Source organism: Sorex fumeus, unplaced genomic scaffold, assembly GCF_029834395.1.
Source record: "Sorex fumeus unplaced genomic scaffold, SorFum_2.1 ptg000030l, whole genome shotgun sequence".
NCBI lineage: Eukaryota > Metazoa > Chordata > Mammalia > Eulipotyphla > Soricidae > Sorex > Sorex fumeus.
Window position 1 is genome coordinate 15,862,838 of NW_026606087.1, and position 16,035 is coordinate 15,878,872.

The 16,035-nt window shown below is 49.2% G+C and overlaps 1 protein-coding gene across 1 annotated transcript; it reads left to right on the plus strand.

Annotated features, from left to right (window-relative positions):
- The first annotated feature begins 14,852 nt into the window (after window positions 1-14,852).
- LOC130025490 (olfactory receptor 52K1-like) lies at window positions 14,853-15,824 on the plus strand. Its single transcript, XM_056116424.1, has one exon. The coding sequence runs from the start codon at window positions 14,853-14,855 to the stop codon at window positions 15,822-15,824; it is 972 nt and encodes a 323-aa protein (XP_055972399.1).
- Window positions 15,825-16,035: the final 211 nt, after the last annotated feature.

Below are 16,035 nucleotides of genomic sequence, written 5' to 3' on the forward strand. Positions count from 1 at the left end.
ACTACAGCCACTACCACCAGAGTACCAGAAGGTTGACGGTTCCGTCTCCTCTTAAGCCTCTTGGGAAGCAGCAGGAAGCCTTTTTCTCTGACTGACTGCTTCTGAAACCCTAATTCTCCACGTGCTGAGTGTTCACCACAAGTGAGCCTAGCAGGTGAGGCGTCAGAAAGGGCAGAGGCAAAAAAGAAAGTAGGAAAGAAAAAGGAAGGAAGGAAGGAAGGAAGGAAGGAAGGAAGGAAGGAAGGAAGGAGGAAGGAGGGAGAAGGGAAGAAAGGGAGAGAGAAAGAAAGGAAGGAAGGGAGGGAGGAAGGAAGGAAGGAAGGAAGGAAGGAAGGAAGGAAGAAGGAGGGAGGGAGAAGGGAAGAAAAGGAGAGAGAAAGAAAGGAAGGGAGGGAAGAAGGGAGGAAGGAAGGAAGGAAGGAAGGGAGGGAGGGAGGGAGGAAGGAAGGAAGGGAGAAAGAAAGGAAGAGAGAAAAAATAAATAAAAAGGAAGGAAGGAAGGAAGGGAGGGAGGGAGGGGGAGGGAGGGGGGAAAAGAAAGAAAGAAAGAAAGAAAGAAAGAAAGAAAGAAAGAAAGAAAGAAAGAAAGAAAGAAGAGCGAACAAATAAGAACCAAACAAATTGCATAACTTTCATTGCTTTCTATCCCCATATCATGAGAAAACAGAGAAAAACAGAAAACAGAACCAACATGCCTGAGAGAACACAAGCCCTGCCCTGCAATGGTGCAGGATTCCAAGCACATCTCACTGGCTGACCAAATTCAGATCCCCCCCTAGACAAAGCATTGACCTCACTATAAAAAGATCTGAAGATAATTGCTTGGAATTTCCTTCCAGTAAACCCAGGAGAAATACTTGAAAACTTGTCAAAATGGGAGGAAAGAGGCTGATGATGGCCAGATAATTAAGTATATAAAGTTTATCTTCTCAAACATCCAAGAGATATTTCATATGAGTAGTAAAAAATAAAAAATAAAAACAGAGAAAGGATGTTATGGACTCGCTTCTGTTGTTGCACGCATCTAAAACTAGAACCTAACGTGCTGGATTCAGTAAATCACTTACCAGGCTGAGCTCTCCCTGGTAAATTTTATTCCTCTCCCAATCCCTTAGATCTCTACCTGTTTTACTTATACCATTATATTGGAAGCAACATGCCAAAAATTCACAGGGGTGGGGGTAGGGGGAGCTTATTTTCCTGCCTAATCTACACTCTATTATGGTTTTTTCAACATCAGCATTGTTTTAGCCACGCCAACTGATGACAAATGTCCAAAGTCTGGACAGACACAGAATGATGTCACTCATGTGGGAATAAAGAAACATAGTAAAGGAACAACAACTAGCCAAAGGCAACGGAACTGAAGACTATGGAACTGAGATTCCCTGGAGAAAAGGCGGTAAGGGGGGGTTGCCCAGGACACGGGTGGCAGGTGTGGTGTGAGAATGATGCATGCATGAAACTACCATTAACAGTATTGTGATCACAGAGTCTCAATAAAAAAGATGAAAAGAAGTCCAATCTCAAAAAGTTGACATTACCCCCTCACATCACTTGTGACCCCTTTAAACTGGATCCCCCAGTGAGAAGTGGGTTTCTAGATGAATTTGTCCCTCCATCTTTCCTTTAGGTTTTTTTCTTTTCCATAGTTTTCAGTTTGTGGCTTTATACCTCAACAAACCAGAAGACTGGAAACCAGACTGGGGGGAGCAATGGCCTCATCTGAGCAGCCGACTGTCCATCCTTGGCCCTGGAATGGGGGTACTCGGGAGCACATCTCTTTTTTTTTTTTAATTTAGTGAATTTATTTATTTATTTATTTTTTGAGAATTGCTTTTATTTTTTTATTTTTATTTTTTTTATAGGCCCACAAATTTTGTGCTTGGGTTTCAGTCATACAACGATCAAGTGCCCATCCCTCCACCAGTGCCCGTCATCCATCCCCACGGGTCCCAGCACCCCCCCCCCCGTCCCATCCTGCCTCTGTGGCAGGGTATTCCCCCTTGTTCTCTCTCTCTTCTTTTGGGTACTGTGCTTCGCAAGAGAGGCATTGAGTGGCAATCATGTTTGGTCTATAGACCACTTTCAGCGTGATTCTCCCACCCTGGGAGGGTCCTCACAACACCCTTTATTTGGTGCTCTCTTCTCTATCTGAGCTTCCTTTTCACCTAGAGCCTGTGGCTGGCCTTCCATTCATGGAGCAAAATTCCTGGTACTAATCTCAGCCATTCCTGGGTGTTACTCTCCCTTTTTGTTGCTTTATGTTCCCCAGATGAATGCAATCTTTCTGTGTCTATCCCGCTCTTTCTGACTCATTTCGCTTAACATGATACTTTCCATGTAGTACCACTTGTATGTAAATTTCATAACTTCATCTTTTCTAACAGCTACATAGTACTCCATTGTGGAGATGTGCCAAAGTTTCTTTAACCAGTCATCTGTTCTTGGGCACTCAGGTTTTTTCCAGATTCTGGCTATTGTAAAGAGTGCTGCAATGAACAAACAATTGCAGATGTCACTTCGACTATACCTTTTTGCCTCTCTGGGATATATTCCCAGGAGTGCTATAGCTGGGTCAAATGGCAGATCAAATTCTAATTTTTTGAGAGTCGTCCATACTGTTTTCCAAAAGGGTTGGACCAGCCGGCATTCCCACCAACAGTGAAGGAGGGTCCCTTTCTCGCCACATCCACGCCAGCACCGGTTGCTTTTGTTCTTGTGGATGGGGAGCACATCTCTTGAGCAATGCATCTGTCTGGGCAACTGTGACCACCTCCCTAAGCCAGCCTCTGGGTGAGCTTCCATCTCCACAGTCTGCTCTCTGGGGCAGGAAGTTCAAGACAGGTCCAGTCTGGTCACTTTATGTGACTCCTGCATTTGTATGGGGGCATGGCTTAGGCACCAAATAAAGAAAATTCATTGCCACTGTCACTGCCACTGTCCTCCCGTTGTTCATCGATTTGCTTGAGCAGGCCCAGTAACATTGTGAGATTTGTTGTTACTATAGTTGGCATATTCAATAAGCCACGGGGAGCTTATCAGGCTCTGCTGTGTGGGCAAGATACTCTCGGTAGCTTTCCGGGCTCTCCGAGAGGGACAGAGGAATCGAACTCAAGTCGGCCAGGTTGGTCACATGCAAGGCAAATGCCTTACCCACTGTGCTATCACTCCAGCCCAAAGAAAATTCATTAAGCAACATAGTAAAGTAAAGTAAAGGCCCTCCCGTTGATCATCGATTTGCTCGAGCGGGCCCAGTAACGTCTCCATTGGAGACTTTGTTGTTACTGTGTCTGGCATATCGAATACTCTCGATAGCTTGCCGGGCTCTCCGAGAGGGGCGGAGGAATCGAACTCGGGTCGGCCATGTTGGCTGCGTGCAAGGCAGACGCCCTACCCGCTGTGCTATCGCTCCAGCCCAAAGAAGCCTTATATATATAATTATAATATAATGCAATTTTAATTGAATCCATGCCAAGATTCCATAACTAATCAAAATAGCAATGTTCTAAATAAAATAGGTTCCTAGGGGCCAGAGAGAGAGTCCAGCAATAAAACGCTTGCCTTGCATGTGTCTGACCCAGGTTCTATCCCTGACAACCCATATGGTCCCCTGAGCCCCACCAGGAGTGATCCCTTCATGCAGAGCCAGGAGCAAGCCTTGAGCACAGTGGATATAACCAATAAAAAAATTAATTAAAAAAGGTTCCAACAGAGACAGGACTAGGGAAGTTAGTGAGACAGGGTCCTGCATATTACAACCCCACAGCCCAAACCTTGCTCCTGGAACTCCCTGCCCACTGGCATGGCCATTGTCTGCCTCCCCCACAGGCTTCCAGTCTCATTTCCCTCTGATAGGGTCAAGTACAAGACACATCATTGTTCATAGCATCAGAGATACATTTCAGACTCTGCAACAGCCCTTCAAGCCACCCTGCTAAGAGAGATACAAGATCTTTCTTCAGAGGCAACTTCCTGTCTAGCATACAGCCCACTCCCTGCTCTTAGGCAGGTTTGGGATCGGGATTCCGGAGACATCTTTGGGTTGCCTCTATCCTCAGCCTCCTGCTGGCCTAACAGCTCCCTTCAGAGCCAGGGCAAGTATTTGCTCGCTGCTTGGTTGTTGGTTTCTCCCATGCACTGCTGGAATCAGTCAAAGGAATCCATTACAGCATCCTGAGACACACACATATTTTGCCATTCCTAACCTGCTGAGAGGGAGATAGATTCGGTCAGTGGAGACAGGAAGTTCTCCATACGCCACATATGATTCAGTAAATATGTGTCTCAGGTCTCTCAAAGAGGAATCGAAAGAGCTATGCTTGGAGTATCACGCTTCACTCAAATGAGAGATAGAATCCAGAGTTCCAATTTCCGACAATGCTCAAGAATCAAGGATGCTGTATCATTTGCCAAGGCATCAAAAATCAGATGGGCTGGACACGTAATGAGATTCAGAGATGACTGCTGGACTAGAGCCATTACTGACTGGATTCCACAGGACGTCAAAAGATCATGTGGACGCCCACCTACGAGATGGTCAGACTTCTTCATCAAGACCCTGAAAGATTGGTTTGAGGCTCTTCATGTTCCTAGAAGGAGCAGATACCACTGGGCTACACTAGCACACAACAGGGATGAATGGAGACGTTACTGGCGCCCACTTGAGCAAATCGATGAGTAACGGGGTATCAAGTGATCAAGTGATTATATATATATATTTATATATAATATATTTATATATAAATAACTTTTCAGAAAAGATGTGAAGGAACGAGAGCCAGAGAGGTAACACAGCAGGTGAGTGTTTGCCTTGTATGCTGACAACGCAGCTTCAATCCCCAGCACCACAAACAGTCCCCTGAGCCCCATCAGGAATGATCCCTGAGCATCGGGTGTGGCTGGAAAACGAAATATTTAAAAAATGTGAGTGAATGATAAAGGATAGAAGAATGAAAGGAATGATCTATGTCCTTACAAAAACAAGAAAGTGAAATGAACCAAGGAATGACGACTATGAGGTAAAAATATAACTCTCGTTCTCTCTCTCCAAACATCAGAGGGTCCTGGACGTCAGTACCCAGAGCTGGAGCAAGGGGGCTGAGTGTAGAAACCCGCCCTCCTGGGCCTGCTCCCGTGGCCTCCCTACGCAGGGAAATGGCGTCCCAACACGTTTCACACCAGCTTCCTCCTGCTGAGCTTCCTGGGGCCCATGAACCCCTAATCCCTCCTGCGCTGCCCATGCAGTGGTGGTTCAAAAGAGCCTACATTACCTCATGCACATGCTTTTTGCCCTGCTCCTGGCTGGCAACATCTGTGCCACCACCTCCGGGATTCCCACCAGGCTCTTCAGTTTCACCACCCAAATCTCCCTGACCCTCTGTCTGATCCAGACATTCTGTCTCTTATTCCTAGTTATCTCTGACTACAACCTCCACCCAGTCATGGACCCAGAGCACCTTGCTGCTATCTGCCGACCCCTCTGTTAATCAGAGATGGTGACCAGTCTGTTGCTGGCTGGCCTGCGGAGGGTGAATCTGGCTCCATGAAGTTGAGGCTCCAATTCAGAAGTGATCCACCCCTTTGCCTGCAATCACCTGGCCCTGATTAAGCACTCCCTAATGAAGCCTTACCCTAAACAAGGCTGGAAGGCTCACCAACTTTCTCTACAGTCAAGCCCTGGGCATGCTATCCTCCTGGGCCCTGTTCCTGCCCTACATCTGCTATGCTGTGTTTCAGATTTCATTCCAACACTGTGTATATAGTCAAAAAGCAGTAACAACCCAGATGTCCAATAATAGGTAAAAAGATAAAGAGACTGTGGTATATATACACAATGAAATACTATGCAGCAAGGATGAAATCTTGGCATGTAGATGGAGTTAGAGGGTATCATGTTCAACAAAATAAGACATGAAGGGACAAACACTGGATAGTCTCAATTATATGTGGTCAACAGAAAAACAAAGTGAGAAAATGGACCACATACAATAACTACCCTTGGACTTTCACTGCCAAATTGAGCTTACTAAGCAGTCAAGGAAGGAAGTGGGGGAGTGGAAGAGGCTGGTGGGAAGTGACACAAGGACAGTGGGAGAGTCTTGGGAGGGTTCAGGACCCAGAGCAGTCCTTGGTGCTGTCTACAGACTTGAGCTCAGCGACTGCCTGTGAGACTCGTGTCGATTTAGCTCTGCAGTGTCTCAGTCGGTGGGTACTGAGGAGAGCCAGGAAACTGCTGTATGGGGTCAAGATGCTTTTTACCTTCTCTGCTCTTTCTTGGGGTTGCACAGACAGTTGTGGGACTGACACATTGGTTTATGGTGCTCACTGGGGGTTGCCCCTTTCCTTCATGGTTCTCACACACACACCTGGTTGCCACGTGGCAAGAAATTCCTTGTAGCATCCGGAATCCCAGATGCAGAGCTGGGGGATGATGTTGAGAGCCTGTGGGAGGAATTGGAATGGAACTCAAGACCTCATGCTTGCAAGGCAGATACATTAGCCACTGATTCCTCTCCCCATCCCACACTTGTTTTTCCAGTGTATTATTTACTTGGTTTATTTGTCTTTTTTCTTTAATCCACCAGATTGGACTGATATTCTGTCAAAGTTAAAAAAACACTGAAAGGTGGAGAATATGTAAGCATAATCCTTTTCTACTTAGGCCTGAGAGGAAAATTAAGATTCTTATAAACATGAGAAGGCTGGAGTGATGGTGACAGCAGGGAGGGCATTTGCCGTGCACACAGCCAACCTGGTTTTAATCTCTGACACCCCAAGAGTGATCCCTGAGCACAAAGCCAGGAGTAAGCCCTGAACACCACCGGGTGTGTCTCACTCCCCCCAAAAAAAGATTCTTATGAACATAAGGCTGCATCTTTACAGAGGGTGCATAGTTTGCAAACCTGCACACTGGAAAATTGGGAAGTGTGTGCTGAGCTCTTCAGACCGTGGCCAAGGCTCAAGGCGTCTGCTTTTCAGTAAGAAAGCAGGAGAATCACGTCCTTCTGTGCACTAGAATCAGCAGAGCCTGGCAGCTCCCCGTGGCATATTCGATATGCCAAAAACAGTAACAAGTCTCACAATGGAGACATTACTGGTGCCCACTCGAGCAAATCGATGGACAGGAGGACAGTGCTACAGTGCTACAATGCACTAGAAGCAAAATCATCAGAGCATGAAAGTGTCAGAAATCTGGAAGGATGAACCACAGGGGACGTTTTTTTCTTTTTGCGTCACACTGGCAATGCTCAGGGGTTACTCCTAGCTCTGCACTTAGGAATTACTCCTGGTGGTACTTGGGGGACCAAATGGGATGCCAGGTATCAAACCAGGGTCAGTCACATGCAAGGCACATGCATGCCCTACTCACTGTACTGCCGCTCGGGCCCCAACCACAGGGGACTTTTAGGAATCTCCAGATGTCCAGAGAGTCCTATGAACATGACCACCAGCCTCTGCCTTGAATCCTCAGCTCTGCTTCATCCAGCTGTGTCCACCGTATGTAAGTGAGCCAGGACAGGCTCTGCAGCAGGGGGAAACTGAGTCTAGCACAGCTGAGGAGTCCATGAAGTCCTGCTTCATGAGCCTTGACCAAGCCCTGAGGGTGGCTGAATAGCTCCGCCTCCCTGCCCAGGGGCTCCACACCCACTGAGGCTCAGCTGGCCCCACTCTCTGTGGTCACTGGGCCCGAGACCTCCAACTCCTCCACCTTCCCCTTCAGAACCTGGGTCACGCTCTGAAATCCATGCACCAGGCCCACAACCCCTGCTTCCCTCCACCTGACCCTGCCTAAATGTCCTCAAACCCCCCAGATCTGAAGGGTCTCCCCATATGCCCAGTTTTCCCTAGACTCTGATGTCCTCAGAGGTTGCACCCCAGCTGAAATTGTACCTGGATTGCCCTGAGTTGCTCCTGCCCTTTGGACTTTGTGGGACCACCCACATACTGCAGGACCCCTGTCAAGATCCCGGGTTGATCTCAGCCCCTGCAGTCAGGGCTTGTTGGACTTGTTCTCACACCTTCCTCCCCTGACTGCTAATCCCCGGACATTCCCCCAAGCCTGGTTCGAGGTCATCTCACTTCCGTTTATCCAGTGGAGACACTGGGACCTCTCTGGCTTTCCTCCTACATTCGGGGGTGGGTGGGTGGTGATCAAGATCCTGGGGTATCAAAAAATGAGGCTCATACAGAAACCTTTCAATACTTCAATATACATTTGATGCCTCAGTTTCCCCACTTGCTACATGTGAAAGACAAACCTATCCTTTTTAGCTGTAAAAAATTAATAAGAGGTTGTTGTATATGCATGTCGGGCACCCTGCCTATGTGTTCCAGATTCTTATCACAATGAGTATTAGTTTAGGTGGGAGTGACAGGAACCAGTGTGGAGAGCAGCCAACATAGCACAGAGGGAGAACAAATTCAATATGTGAAGCAGCAAACAAAGAATTAAGACCCATGGAAATTGCAATAGCCTCATCACAAAAGCAGAAATGGAACCAGCGGCCCGCCTCAGCAGTGACCAAGACTGTATTTGAGGAAGTGCCATTTTTCACCTACCACATTAGCTTAGACTAGGAAAATTATGTTGAAGAGGTTCACTCTCATGCTCTGATGTGTACAAAGAGAAGATGCCAGCAGGGAGATGGGGCAGGGTGCCTGCCTTGCACGTGGCTGACTCACATTAGATCTCCAATACCCCATACTATCTCCCAAGCCTTGCCAGAAATGATCCATGAGCACAGAGCCAAGAGTAAGCCCTGGACAATGCCACTCCCACCTAAACTAATACTCAAAAACAAACAAACAGAAACAAAGCAGAGATGATTGGAGCAAATGGATGAGAAGTGACACCATCCCACAACATAGCAGGGTAGTTAGTGGTGCAGACAGAAATGAGAGCTTCGTTGCAGAGAATAAGCAATGGGAGACAGAGCAATAGTTCAGTGAGTAGGGTGTTTGCGGTACACATGGTCGACTCAGGTTCAATCCTCAGAACCACATATGGCTCCTGAGCCCACCAGGAGTGATCCCTGAGTGCAAAGCCAGGAATAGGCCCTAAACATTGATGGGTGTGGCAGAAGAAGAAGGAGAAGAAGAAGAAGAAGAAGAAGAAGAAGAAGAAGAAGAAGAAGAAGAAGAAGAAGGAGAAGGAGAAGGAGAAGGAGAAGGAGAAGGAGAAGGAGAAGGAGAAGGAGAAGAAGGAGAAGAAGGAGAAGAAGGAGAAGAAGGAGAAGAAGGAGAAGAAGGAGAAGAAGGAGAAGAAGGAGAAGAAGGAGAAGAAGGAGAAGGAGAAGAAGGAGAAGAAGGAGAAGAAGGAGAAGAAGGAGAAGAAGGAGAAGGAGGAGAAGGAGGAGAAGGAGGAGAAGGAGGAGAAGGAGGAGAAGGAGGAGAAGGAGAAGAAGGAGAAGAAGGAGAAGAAGGAGAAGAAGGAGAAGAAGGAGAAGGAGAAGAAGGAGAAGAAGAAGGAGGAGGAGAAGAAGAAGAAGAAGAAGAAGAAGAAGAAGAAGAAGAAGAAGAAGAAGAAGAAGAAGAAGAAGAAGAGAAGGAGAAGGGAGAAGGAGGAGGAGGAGGAGGAAGAGGAGGAGGAAGTGGAGGAAGAAGAGGCGGAGGAGGATAAGGAGAAGGAAGGGAAGGAGAAGAAGGAGTAGAAGAAGCTTCTGACTATTTCCCTATCAAATCACGGCTCTCTGCTCAGTCTCTGTCCGGCCCACAGGGACTACAAGGACATGCCCTTGGCCTGCTTATCCCTGGGGTTTCAGTAATTAGCGAGACAGGAGCTTGCGAGTGGGTACTGGGTGGCTCAGGAAGTTCCCCCAGGGAGGAACATGGTGGGTTTAACTAAGCTCAGGGCCCTCTGGCCTGACCCAGCCTGTGCCTCCCTTTCTGCGTGGATCCTGGTAAGTGAGAAAATCTGAGCTCAACCATCATGAGAGGTGGGGATGGAGGAAATAAGGCCAGAGCTGAGCCAGGAATGAGGGCTGGTGGGACCTCCCACCGGCCATCTCGGCCATCCCTATCTCATCAAACACCCACCTCCCTTTCTCTAGGGAAGGAAGGGGTTATGTCTGTGAGTTGTGGTTGTGTCCTCTGAGGCAAACCCAGAGTCTCAAGCAGCAGGCTGGCCCCAATTCTTTCTTTTCTTCACCCACAAGTGAAGACAAGCAGAACTCAGTGGGCTTCTGCAAGCAGCCATGAAACAGCCCAGCAATGGATCTCCAACCTTCTTCTCACCCACAGGTGTCTGTGGGTGACCAGTGACTCGGCTGCATATAGTCAGCCAATCTGTGCCGTGTTTGGATCCGGGGTTCCCGTCAGGGTGGGTCCCTGAGAGTGCCAGGATGCCTGTGGCTGCCCAGGAAGCCACACTCTGAGAGGACCCGAGCCCTGGCTAGACCTCCCCTTCACTAAACAGAGGATCTGAGATTGTGCCTGACCAGTGGGGCTGGATAAGAGAGACAGCTGCCCATAGTTGGAATCCTGTCTCATGAGCTGGGGAGAATGCAGCTGGAATAGAGAAGGGATCACTAAATCAATGATGATTGGCGGAATCGTTCAGGATGGGAGATGTGTCCTGAAAGTAGATAAAGGATTAAACATGTCTATAAAGGACCTCTCAGTGTCTATATTGCAAACCACAATATCCAAAAGTAGAGAGAGAGTATGGGGGAAATGTGAGGGTTCATCCCTAACCCCACTGACCCAGGCAGCTCCCTCCTCTGTCCCACACTCCCGTCTCATCTCTAGGACATGGGGCCATGAGCCACTTCCTTCCCCCCCCCCCACCAAAGGAGGTGTGAAAGAAATGGAGCCCCAGACCATTTAGAGGCCTCCCTGGCTCATTAACTCTAAGTCCTGAGAAGCTGAAGCCTTCCCGTCATCTCGTGAAGCCAGTGTTGACCCCAGCCCCTTCTCTTCTATTCTCACAGAGAGAGAGCCCAGGGCTTCATAAGGGCAAGGTCAGTGCTCTTTCTCTAAGCTGTTTCCTGGGCCTGAGCGACAGTACAGCGTGTAGGGCATGTGCTATGCATGCGGGCAACCCAGGTTTGATCCATGGCATTCCGTATTGTCCCTGAGCACTGCTAGGATTGATTCCTGAGCAGAGAGTCAGGAGTCAGCCCTGAGCATTGCCAGGTAGCAACATCACTGCCCCACCTCCCGTCAAAAAAAAAAAAGCCATGTTCCCACTCTGTTGGTTCCACTTTACAGATGGGAATAACATTAGTCCTTCACCCAGAGTCACAGAGCAGACCAAGAATCACAATGGTATCTGGTCTGGTCCCATCCCGACATCCCAGCATCCTTCAGCTTTGGGTCTTCCTCTTTTCCACGTGGCCTCCCTCCAACCTGACCCATCTTCTCCTTCTCTGTGGCAGTCCCAGTCCTGTGTAAGGTGAGGAGACAGAACCGTACACCCAGCATCCAAGGTTAAATGCATTTAAGCCTGGAGCAGCAAGATCGACCAGGACTATGCTCTTGCTTTGCACCTGCAGATGCAAGTTCCAGCCCTGGCACTGTCAGCAGTAATCCCTAAGCACACAGCGAGGAGTAATCCCTGAGCACCAGGTATAGGGACCTCCTCCCCAAAAGAAAGATGCTTGATCCAGTCTGCACAGCCGAGTTCCAGACCTGCCCCTGTAGGACTGTGGCTGTGAGTACAACAGCCCTGTGTTCCGGAGCACCATCAGTCAGAGGCAGCAGCTGGACGCTTAGAGACCATGAGATCAGTTTAGAAAAATAACTTTTGGGGTGAAAAGGTAATACAGTGTGTGGGTTGCTCGTCTTGCATATGGATGACCTGGGTTCAATTCCCTGGCACCCACATAGTTCCCTGAACCCCTCCAGAAGTGATCTCTGTGTGCCAGAGACAAACCCTGAGCACCACTGGATGTGGCCCAAAAAGAGAGATATCTGGGGGCCAGAGAGATAGTAAGGGGGTTAAAGCACTTGTCTTGCAAGAAGCCCATCCCGGTTCAATACTGCGTACCACATGTAGTCCCCAAAGCCCCTCCAGGAGTGAGCACAGTCCAGTGTGTCACCTCCCACTTAAAAAAGGAGAGAGAATTTCTGCGGCTGTCTCACAGAAGGATGTTTCCCAAAATGAAATGAACTGCAGCAAACAAAATCTAGGCCCTTCCTGACAGAGAGGGGGGGAAGTAGATGCAGGCAACCTGGGAGGGAATCTTCTGGGGAGCTGTGATCTGAATCTCATGTTCTGAGTCTGAGTTTACTCTGGACTGAATTTGTGGGTCTTTGTTGCTTTTAGTCTCTAGCCCTGTGATGCCAGCCAGAGGCTAAGGAGGAGCAGGACCTGCCCCTGCTACCTGCCCTGGGCCTCCGGTAGGAAGTAGCCTGGCCCTGAGTCTCGCACTACCCTCCTCCTCCCTGTCTCCCCTCTCAGGGCCTCAGCCTTGGGCTAGAACTATCACCCCTAGCCTGGTCCCAGGCTCCACGCCTCCTTTCGTCTGATATTTCCGAGTCACCCTGAGGATTAGAAATCTCTATTTCTCATGTGCTGCCAGAGTTGGAGAGAATGAAGCTTTCAGAATTTCCAGAAAGGGGGAGGGGGCAGGGAAAGAGGGAGAAAGCAAGGTTCCTTTTTGGCTAGGTGAAACTAACAATAATTACGAAAACAGAAATACCGCTCATGACATTCTTTAACTGTTTCATAGCCTGTGAAATGCTCTGAAATATTGAAAGGTGCCATAAACCTGGTTGACAAGGAAAGAGATAAGATTTATTGGCTCTGAAGTTGCAGATTATAAAAAATTTCCATGGCAAATATTTTCATAGTTTCTTCCTAACATCCAGTAATAATACATAGAGAAAACGCAGAAATTGGTGAGAAAACCAACTCGCCTAAATAAGAGGAAAGTGGCTAATAGAAATTCAAACTTAATCCCTGGAAATAGAATGGACTAGTTAGTGAGCAGTGCAAGGAAAGGAACAAGCCAGAAGACACCAGATTCTCCACAAACAAATGCCTCCGTTCAAATATTTTGCCAGAGTCCCTAAACGTGGTAGGGCCTGATATATTATGAGAATACAACAAGGTTCACTTCTCTTTTTTTGGGGGGGGGTTGGGGGGGGTTAGGACTTCCAAGCAGTGCTCAGGGGTGCCGGAAGCCCCTCCCAATAATACTCAGCCAAACTTCAAGCAAAAGTTCCCAGGGACATGGTGACAGATGCTCAGAGCTTGCAGTAATGGGGACCACCAGGACCACCCAGGCAATGCTTGGGGCCTCCAGAGATATAGCTGGCAATGCAGAGGGACCACCTGTACTCTCTCCTGCTCCTCATAACATTTCATTGGGGTGGGGTGGCATTGGAGGTATGCAGGGGATCATGTGGGATTGAGCCCAGGGCTCTTACCTGCAAAACAGGAACCCCAACCCTTTGAGCCATCTCCCAGCTCCACTACCTTACCCTTTGGGGGATAATGGAGGCACACCCAACAATGTTTAGGGGTGGAGTTTCTCCTGGCTCTGTACTCAGGGATCACTCCTGGTGGTACTCGGAGGACCATATTGGGATGCTGGGATAAAGCCCACATCAGTCAGATGTCAAACGCTCAACCCACTGTACTATGGCTTGGGTCCCTACCTTATCTTTGCAACACTCCTCTCGCCAGCTCGAGATGAGGAGATGGCAACCTTCTCTGCCATCCCTGTCCCCACCACCCCCACCTTGGGTTGCAGGGCGGGGGGGAAATGCTAGTTACTCTCCAAAGGCTTCCTCTCTCTCAGCATCTCCAACCTCAAGCCTTTCGTACTCTCCAGGTAAGGAGAGGGTGAAGGCTTCTCTGTGAATGCAGGGGAAGGAAGGCCTCCTGCACTCAATTTCAGGTGAAGGAGCACAAGCCTTGGGCTTTGTTCTTAGGCTCTGGGAAGATCATCTGAAATAAGGAAAAAAGAAGGTGGATGTGTCAACTGAGACCTTAAGGTATTTTCTTTCTCATCTGTCCTTCTAATCTAGGTTGGTATAATGTGGGCACATTCATTATTGAGTGCCCCAAGCACAGATCTTGGCACAAAGAACTGCTTCATAATGGTTTGCTTGTAAATTTTATTTTTAAAAATTGTTTCTTTATTCTTTATTTAACTTTATTCAAACACCACGGTTTGCAAAGTTGCTCTTAATATTGTTCTTTCAAACATTCGATGTTCCAACACCAGTCCCACCACCAGTGTGACCTTCCCTCCACCCTGACCTCAGTTTCCCACCCACCTCCCAAGCCTGCCCCCTTAGCAGGAACTTGTTACAACAAAATAGCAAATGAAACTATAAAAAAAATTCACAATTAGCAGTAAAAGAATTCATAAATGATGAGTAAAAGAAAATTGATGAAAACCGTTATATCTCACAGTGGTGCTATTAAAGTCGCTGAGGATTAATTGAGCTGTTTAGTGCCATAGTTGAACTGGTAAATTTTTAAAAAGGAAGAATATTTTTAGGAAAAGTGGGGCTAGGGACTGAAGCAATAGGGCTGGAGCACAGGAGAAAGGGCATTTGCCTTGCACGCGGACAACCAGGATTGGATTCCCAGAATCCCATGTAGTCCCCTAAATAGCACCTGGAGTGACTCCTGAGTGCAGACTCAGGAGTAACACCTGAGCATCACTGGGTGTGACCCAAAAAGCCAAAAAAATAAAAAATAAAAAGTGAGGCTAGCGAAGACCTTTGTTATTTCAAACATGCCACTGACTACAAACAACTCTGTGATTTCTTTGTAGATTATTGAGGTTCATGGAGGCCAACACATTACGGGCTGCCTGGTGAGGCGGGGCAGGAGGGCTGGGATCCCCACCCGACTTCCTGCACCCTCCTGCAGAGCTCTCCAGCCAGCGGGCATGGCCGGGTGGAGCAACGGCAGCGCCAACGTGTCCTACACCAGCTTCACCCTGGTGGGCTTCCCGGGGCTCCGGGAATCCCGCGGCCTGCTGGTGCTGCCCTTCCTCAGCCTCTACCTGGTGATCGTTTCTGCCAACGCCCTGGTCATCCACACAGTGCTGGTCCAGAGGAGCCTGCATCAGCCCATGTACCTGCTCATCGCCCTGCTCCTGGCTGTCAACATCTGCGCCGCCACCACCGTGATTCCTGCCATGCTCTTCAGCTTCTCCAGCCGCTTCAATCGCATCTCCCTGGCCCGTTGTCTGGGGCAGATGTTCTGCATCTACTTCCTCATAGTCTTCGACTGCAACATCCTCCTGGTCATGGCTCTGGATCGCTTCGTGGCCATCTGCCACCCACTCCGCTATCCGGAGATAGTGACGAGCCGGGCACTGGCAGGGCTGCTGGGGCTGGCGGCCGCCCGGAGCACGGGCATCGTGGCCCCCGTGGTGGTCCTGGCCGCCCGGGTCCGCTTCTGCCGCTCGGACGTGATCCACCACTTCGCCTGCGAGCACATGGCGCTGATGAAGCTCTCCTGCGGGGACATCTCGCTCAACAAGACGGTGGGGCTGGCCATCCGCCTCTTCAACCGCGTGCTGGACATGCTGCTGCTCGGCGCCTCCTACTCGCGCATCATCCACGCCGCCTTCCGCATCTCGGCCGGCGGGGCTCGCGCCAAGGCGCTCAACACCTGCGGCTCCCACCTGCTGGTCATCTTCACTGTCTACTCGTCCACCATGTCCTCGTCCATTGTCTACCGGCTGGCCCGCGCCGCCTCCCAGGACGTCCACAACCTGCTCAGCGCCTTCTACCTGTTGCTTCCGTGCCTGGTCAACCCCATCATCTACGGAGCCCGGACCAAGGAAATCCGACAGCACCTGGTGACTATGTTCCGACAGGGAAAGACCCAGGACCCCACTGGGAAGCCCTAGTCTCCGCGCCCTCCCCCACTCAGGGGCTTCCTGCCGGGCTTCCCTAGGTGCCCCCCCCCCCCACCCAGGGGCCTACAGTCTCTCTGCTTATGCAGCGGGTAAATGGGAGAGTGAGGCGTCCCTGCTGTGTTTTGAGTATAGCTGTCTGCTTTCATCTCAGGAAAAATAGCTCCAGAGTTCCACAGTAACCGACAGCAAAGCGAGCTTCTGC